This window comes from Myotis brandtii, unplaced genomic scaffold, assembly GCF_000412655.1.
Source record: "Myotis brandtii unplaced genomic scaffold, ASM41265v1 scaffold29, whole genome shotgun sequence".
In the NCBI taxonomy this organism is placed as follows: domain Eukaryota; kingdom Metazoa; phylum Chordata; class Mammalia; order Chiroptera; family Vespertilionidae; genus Myotis; species Myotis brandtii.
In genome coordinates, this window is record NW_005361075.1 from 42666 (window position 1) to 50434 (window position 7769).

At 53.4% G+C, this 7769-nt stretch overlaps 1 protein-coding gene across 1 annotated transcript in view; it reads right to left on the minus strand.

Moving 5' to 3' along the window:
• Positions 1-307: 307 nt before the first annotated feature.
• The window catches only part of PDE1B (phosphodiesterase 1B, calmodulin-dependent), a 27529-nt gene continuing 20067 nt past the window's right edge, over positions 308-7769 (minus strand). Inside the window, exons 7-16 of the mRNA XM_005869110.2 lie at positions 6572-6712; positions 6088-6188; positions 5856-5981; positions 5630-5731; positions 4430-4550; positions 3912-3993; positions 3453-3561; positions 2827-2957; positions 2225-2344; positions 308-1694 (exon numbers count right to left, since the gene is read on the minus strand). Of these exons, the coding sequence (XP_005869172.1) occupies positions 2241-2344; positions 2827-2957; positions 3453-3561; positions 3912-3993; positions 4430-4550; positions 5630-5731; positions 5856-5981; positions 6088-6188; positions 6572-6712 (1017 nt within the window). The 3' untranslated portion in view covers positions 308-1694; positions 2225-2240. The remainder of the gene's footprint in view (positions 1695-2224; positions 2345-2826; positions 2958-3452; positions 3562-3911; positions 3994-4429; positions 4551-5629; positions 5732-5855; positions 5982-6087; positions 6189-6571; positions 6713-7769) is intronic.

Sequence of the window (7769 nt, forward strand, 5' to 3'; positions counted from 1 at the left end):
AGGAAGGAAGAAGGAAGGAAGGAAGGAAGGAAGGAAGGAAGGAAGGAAGGAAGGAAGGAAAGATTTGTCCCTCCTTAAGGAGCAGTTTAATGGAGAGAGAAAGAACCTCAGACGTGTAAGGTCCCACTTCTGCCCTCCCTACTGTGTGCCCTCAGGCAACATCTCACCTTTCTGGGCCTCAGCTTGCCCACTATATATACATATCAGATAGAACACCGACTGCACCGGATTTTATCAAGCTTAAAGGGACAGTGTACCTGAAGATGCATGGTGGACTTCCACCCAGTGAACACCAAACACAGCCAAGCCTGGTCTCCCTTCTTTATTGATCTCTGACTATATAGCAGGGTTCTGGGAGACCGAGGGCAGGGATGAGTCACATGCGTTTCTACCCTACTTGGGGTGGGGTAGGGGGGACAGGTGGCAGGGTGGCAGGTCTAAGAGACCATGGATATGGACTTCACATGAACAGGGCCCACTGTACAGATGCATGATTGATATTTACGAGAAAGAAGGGCAGTCACCTGGACTTGGGCCTTTCCTGGGACAAGGTGGGGTGAGAGGAACCTGAGGAGAGGAAGGGACAGGGGGCCTGGGGGGCTCTCTTCAGAGGGCATTACAGCAGTACCCTGAGCCCCTCCCCATCTGCCTTCCTCCCACCCCTCCCCACTGTCACAGAGGAGGGGCCTCTTGGTGCCCACAGCTGGGCCAGTGCTGGAATGGAGAAGGGGAGGGATCCTCTGGTGGTAACACAGTATTACTGGATTATACCTCACCCCCATCATGCACCCTTGACCCTGACCCAGCTGGTCTCTCCTGCCTGTGCTCGTAAGATGCATCCTGAAGGTGCTTTGCTGAGGAGACTCAAAGCACGTTACAGACATTGGTCGGATGGGAGCCTCCAGCCCAGGGGAGAGGAAGGAGGCAAAGGGCTCAGGCATCAGCCAGGGCAGGTTCCATGTCCCAGGCCCAGACCAGTCCCAAGCTCTTAAGGACCCCAGGAAAGACCTGCTCTCAGCCCCTGGTCCTCTTCTCCAGTTGCCATGACGAATGGGAGGAGGGAAGAAGTAAGGGGTCGAGCTGGGGATGGGGCTGAAGCAGTGCAGGTCTGGGGTAAAGAGGCTGCCCACCCCCCATTCCCAGGCCCTAAAATGATACCATGCCCTGAAGAAGCCCACTCCCCTCCCCACGCATAGGGCTCTGAAACCCCCCAGCTTTCTCTCCTGTTCCAGCCCCTCCCAGGGTAGGAAAAGGGGACCCAGACCTTCCAGCTAAGATCTGGGGTGGGGGGCTGAGGGAACCCCCAAAATTTATTGCTTAGAAACTTGGAGGCAAAAAGGATGGGGGAGGGTCCAGGGGGCTGGCATCTCTGACCCTCCCCCCAAACCCTGGGGAGCCTGCAGGAAGCTCCCCTTCCCCAGACATCCATCTGGCCACGGGGGAGTCCAGAGGCAGGGGGATGGGCACAGTGACCATTGGGAGCCTGAAGTTCCCCAGTCTTGCTGCCGGGAGATTAAAGTATGGCCCAGTGGGTGTCGGGTGGGGAGGGGCCCTTCCCCAACCCCACATTCTCTGGCATTTGGCCTTCAGGTGGGTTGTCTCTTCCTCAACCTTCATGCTCCCTTGGAGCAGATGGGGGAGCTAGTCCCGATGGATGGTGCTGATGACATCTAACACTGGGACTCAATGAGGACCTGGGGAAAGAGGGGAAGTTTCAGTGCTCGGAGCTTTGCCTTTATTTCCAGCCTGACTTACCTTCTCCAAGTCCCGCCCAGATCCCCACTCGGTCCCACAAATAATTGTGCAAAAAAATGCCTTGCAGAAGGGTACTCAGCCAAGGTGTGAGCAGGAGCTGCAATCGAAGTCGTGCCAACCGCCCTCACAGAGCCTGTGCCCCGGCTGGTTCCTTTTCCCGAGCCCTCACAAAGGTGCTACATGGATGGCTCTAGCCTTGCTCAGGCCCCACCCTGCTCTGAAGAGCTACCTGCTTTCCAAATGCAGGGACTGGGACAGAAGAGCTGGGAGGATTTCCTGGCTTCACATTCACGCCCTGACTCAGTTCTATGTGTTCACTTCCATCACTCTCCTGCCTGGAAGGAGGGAGGGAGAACCTCACATCCATTGAACCCCAGAGATGACTCTTCAAAATGCCATGTTGGACACCCAGCTCTCCCTACTCTCCGCCCAACATCAAGACCCTCCCACTCCACCATGACAGGCTCACCTGGGCCAGCCCCAGGCTAGTCCAGATTCCCATTCTGGTTGTGTTCATCTTGGGCAGGGGAGGGCGGGGCCTCCTCCTCACAGGGGGACAGCTCGTCAATGGACATCTGGTTGGTGATGCCTGCAGAGGGGCATGAAGGAAGCTGAGACCAGACCAAGAAGTAGTTTTCCCCAGAACCAAGGAGTATGTGGAGAAAAGTAAGAGATTCTCATGCATCCTCCTATCTTCAACCCCCGGCCACTTGTGGAGAGCCTCTCGGGCCTTCAGATTGCTAATCACAATCTCAACTCCCACATACAGGAAAAGTCTCCCAGCCGGGGCCACCAAGTGACCCTAATCTACAGGAGCACCACTCACAGGCCGCAATGTGCATAAGGCCCCTTGGTTGTGGAATATGGTTGTCCCTGTTCTCTCTCCAGTTCTCATTCTAGAACAGTTCAGGCCAATTATCTGGTCAGTCTTTCCTGTAATCTAACTGTAGTCTGATCAGCTCTATTCCCAACTCGGAGTCAACGGCTACTCCAAGGGCTTGAGGAAAATGGACCTGCTACTACTCCGTTAGCCACCTCCTCCCACGGCTTCATGCCCACAATGGTACCCACCACTTGCTGCCTGTTCCTTCCATTTCTGCTTGTTCTCCTGAATGTATTTGGTCCAGGTGGAGCGGAAGCTGATCACATCAGGGTTAGGGTCTCCTACTTCCACATCTAGAGAAGGCTGGCGCCACTGAAAACTAGAAGCAGCACCCCCCCACCAACTTCAGAGGTGGGACCCAGCCCATTCCAGAACCACCTTCACAGCCCTCAGAGGGGAGGGGATGGAAGACCAGCAGGAGGCTTAAGGAGCCTCCATCTTCTCCTCTTCCCTCTGCTAGGTACCTTCCAAGTCCCTGTCCCCCTCCTCCCAGATTTCACCCCTCCCTCTCCACACCTTCTCTCTTACTAGAAGGAAAATAAAAACAAGATTGGCAGAAAGACAATAAACAGAGCTAATGGAAGAGACGAAAATATGGTGGAGGGAATACAGGTGCAAGCACATGCGTTTGGTCACATGGCCCCATCCTTCCGCCCCTGTGTGTGACACACAGCACAGCGGCTCTCCTGTTTGGAGTAGCCTGCTCCTTCACCACCCCTCCCGTGGGTGTGCCTCCTCCCTGGGGGTCCGCCCTCTGTGAGTCTGACTCCCTTCTCCCAGAACCAGGAGGCCGGGCTACCCCAGTCATCCTCACCTGGGCTGGTTTTTAGACTTGGAGTCCTCATCCACTAAGGGCTGGACACTCTTCTCAGCCACATCGGTCAGCACAGAGAATGTGGGCTCCACAATGAAGTCGATGAAACCTGCAGTGCAGAGGGTAACACCATGACGATGTCTTACCTGGAGGGCTGGGTAGTGCATGTGGCCAGCATGGCTGTGACCCTTGTCTGCATGTAAAACAGAGTAACCTATGGCTGAAAAGTTCCCAATGAAGGCAGCCTTTGGGATGATGCATTTGTAACCTCAGAGCACTCCTCCCCACCATTGCACGCCCCTGGCCTTCCACCCAGGACCCCATGCCCTAGCACAGCAGGCTTGCCTCTATGGGAAGAATGGCTTTGAGGTTGGGGACGTGGGGAAGTCCTGGCCCAGGCCCCACACAGCATTCTTTCCGCTTTGCAATCCTCTCCTCCCTGCGAGATAGGATACTCACCAATCTGGGACTGTGCCACGAGAGTGGAAGTGCGATCACACAGCGGAGAGAAGGGCAGACCCAGCTCTGCCTCCTTGTCACCCTGGGGGAGAGGACGGGTGGGAAAGCTGGAGCGGACACCTCAGACTACCAGACCCAGGGTGAAGCTGGGGTGGTAGGAGGTTGTTGTGGTAGAAAAGGAATGTCCCCCAGGCACTCAGAGTGGACTTGGAAGGTACCTAGCAGAGGGAAGAGGAGAAGATGGAGGCTCCCTGAGCCTCCTGCTGGTCTTCCATCCCCTCCACTCTGAGTGCCTGTGACCTGGAAATGAGTGATAGGCAAACGGGATGCACCTCTCATCAACCACTGTTCAGCTCTTAGGAACCACTGTTCAGCTCTTAGGACGATGACAGTTTATCCCCCCGGTTTGGGGTCAGGTCAGGAGCTGCAGGTTGCTAAATGAAGGTCTGGAGTGGGAGTATGGAAAACCAAGCGAGAGAAGGCCCATGGGCAGGGCGTGGGCAAGGATGCCATGGTACCTGGCGGAAGAATTCCTCCATGAGAGCCTTGGTCCAGCGGCTGTGAACTGACCACTGCTTGGTCGGATGGCTGATGTCTGCAGCATGGAGCAGTAGAGACAGGGCCTTGGACTTGTCAATCCTGGTCAAGGCAGATGGCGAGAGAAGGGAGACTGGGCTTTTAGGAAAAGGAAATGTGGACCATTCCTAACTCCCCATCACATGCCCTCTCTCAGGTCCTCTCAGGTAACTTCAAACACTCTTCTAAGGATACACACAAGCAAGCAAGCAAGCAAGCAAGCGCGCGCGCGCGCACACACACACACACACACACACACACACACACACACACACAGCAAGCAGCCCAGGCTCTTAGAAGCAGAGGTCTGGATTCAATCCTCACTACACCTATCACACACTAGCTGTGTGACACAGAGCAAGTTACTTAAATTTGCTGTATTTCATTTTCCTCAATCCTAAGTGGAAATAATAGCAGAATCGGCTACATAGAATTGTTCTGAGAATTAAATGGCATGCTATATAAAAGTATTTAGAAAAGTGTCTGGCACATAGTGAGTACTCAGTAGATGTTATCTATAATAATAATTATTATTATTATTTTCTAACAATGATATGCTCTGACACAGCACATTCTCCCACACGTAGGCACACTAACACACACCTTCAGGACACACACATAGTTCGTTCTTACACACATTTAGCAACTCCCACACATTTAGATACTCCCACTTTTAAGCAACAGTGGATGTAATTATGGCCTTTATTCTGTGTTTTTGTCTTTTACCTCACATGACTCTCTCAGTAGCCTGCTTATAGTAGGAACTGGTGGCAAGCTGTTGAGGAGGGAGGCATATCATTTTCACATTTCACAGATAAGGGAATGAGTCCAGAAGGATTGAATGATTTTCCCAGCATTCCAGAGTAAGTCTGTCCTGAAGCTGAGATGATAATGCCCATCTCAGACTCCCAGTATACGAGCTGCCTAGACTGTACCTAAACCCAGGGCCATGTGCACACACATGTCACACACACACACACACACACACACACACACACACACAGATACACTCAGCTATCTGGAGCCAGGAGAGCTTCTACATCCAGGTAAAGACTTGGCACACCAATCACCCATGTGTATGCCCCCCGATTCACACACCCCTTGCTCTGGCCTAGCCCCGGCCACACCCCACCAGATGCCACCTCTCCAGCTGCTGCAAGGCTGTCTTCATGGACTTCACTTGCTGGAAATGGCAAGACATGTCTGTGGCCAAGACCATCTCAATGACCAGGGCCCGCAGCTCCCTGAATGGACAGAACCAGAAGAGCGATTAGCCCCACAGCACTGGTGGCAGGAGGTCTAGGTAGTAGAGAGAGAGGGTTGGGTGAGGGGGTCTTGTAGGGATGCCCACTCCTGGCTTCTGCTCACACAAACTCATCCTTGGTGAGGTTGATGAAAATGTTCATCTCGTCGTCCTGCATCATTCGGAAGACAGAGCTGATGTGGTGATTCTCCAGCACTGAGCGGTCATTGTACAGGATGGCACATTCTGACCTGCAAAGCCAAAGGTCATCATGGTCAGCCCCCTGTTAAATGGAAATTCTGGCAGCCTCCCCACTTCCATTCGGCCCCTCCTGCCCTGCCACACCCCGCCCCTCACTTAGTCTGGATGTGGAAGCTGTTGGTAGTGCCTGTGTGCTCATAGTCATGGATGGCTGCTGCAAAGATGATGGCCAAGACTTCAATCTCTGACAGGCAGTGCTGGGAGAAAGAGACAGAGGATGGGAGGGGGCCAACCCTCTCTGAGTCACTGCCCCCAAATCTCCACATACAGGCTAGACCGCTCACACCACCCTTCCATTCTTCAAGGCCAGCTGTTGGGCTAATGCAGCCAGGTTTCTCAGCTCCTGGAATGACCAAAGACCCTCCTCCATTCCCACCTGCAACATTCCCACTGCATCCCAGCACACATCCCGTGAAATTATGGTGCACCCGGGAATTCTGTAGAGTAAGTCCGATTTGACTCTGAAAACTGTGATGCCAAAGGAGGAACCAAAGAGAGAAGGAGGGAAATGGGAGTATACACCCCAGTTATGCAGTCATAAAGCCCTAAGTCACAGCAGGGTGATCTCTAGGGCACCTACCACCATCCCTGTGCGGAGCAAGAAGCAGTGGACTGTCTGAGTAACATCAGCTGCGTGGATCTGGTTGTGGTAAGGGTTCTTGTATTTCCCATAGCCTGTCTCCAAAGCATCCAGGAAAGTCATCAAAAACACAGTGGGAATCTGCAGCAGGAGGGAGGAAATAGAGCTGCGTGGAGGATCTGCAGGAATGGCAGGAGGCCCAGGTCTGAGATCAGCAATGCCATTTTTCTGTAGAAGGCAGTGTGGCACAGGGAGAGCACTGGCTCAGCAGTCAGGTGAACCTAGGCTCACATCCTGGCTCTACCACCTGCTGGCTACGCGACCTTGAGCAAGTCACATGCCTCTCTGTGCCTCAGAGACTAAATTGCGGAATGAAGATACCACCTCCCCCCTTGAATTTAATGAGATAAGTACAAGGCACTTAGGAAGTGCTCTCTAAAGAGTAACTACAATTATTATTATTTCCCTGGAGATTTTTTTTTAAAAGGAAAGACAGTTTCCCTCCTACCTTTCAACCACCCACCCCAACCCAATCTAATACCATGGATAAGGGCTCAGAAGCAGGGTAAACAATAGGATGATATAGAGAGGACCCTTCCAGCCAGATGTAGATTACCCCCTCCTCTGAAAGCCTCCCCCCACCCAGACACACACAAGCTAAGCAATTCTGTCTCTGTCCAGCATATGCCCTTGGGGTGTGCCTGCCTCCTTCAAAGGCTCAAGGATCCTAGAGGGCAGGGCTGGTATCTGCACCTGTCCCTGGATCTCCTGAGGCAAGGAGGAGAGCAAGGTTCAGGACCTGAGGAAGCTTCTGTAGAGATGAGTGAAAGTGACTAGACACAGAGGATGTGCCACTCATCAATCAGACCCTAATGTCTCCCACCCCTACCCCTGGAGGGCTGTGTCCCAAATTTAGGGAATTTTAAAGGGCTGTTTCCATGACAACTGCCCTTACTGTTTCATTGCCATGGTGTCCCTGGAGAAAAGGGAAGGGAAAGAGGGAAGGGAAGGGACAGGAAGGGAAAGAAGGAAGGGAAGGGAAGAGAAGGGGGAGGGGGAGTGAGAGGGGAAGGGGAGGGAAGAGTAAGGGGGAGGAGGAGGAGGAGGGGGTAGGAAAGGGTGAGGGGGAGAGGGAAAGGGAAGGGGAAGGGAAGAGAAGGAGAATGGGGAGGGGAGGGGAAGGGAAGGGGGAGGGGAG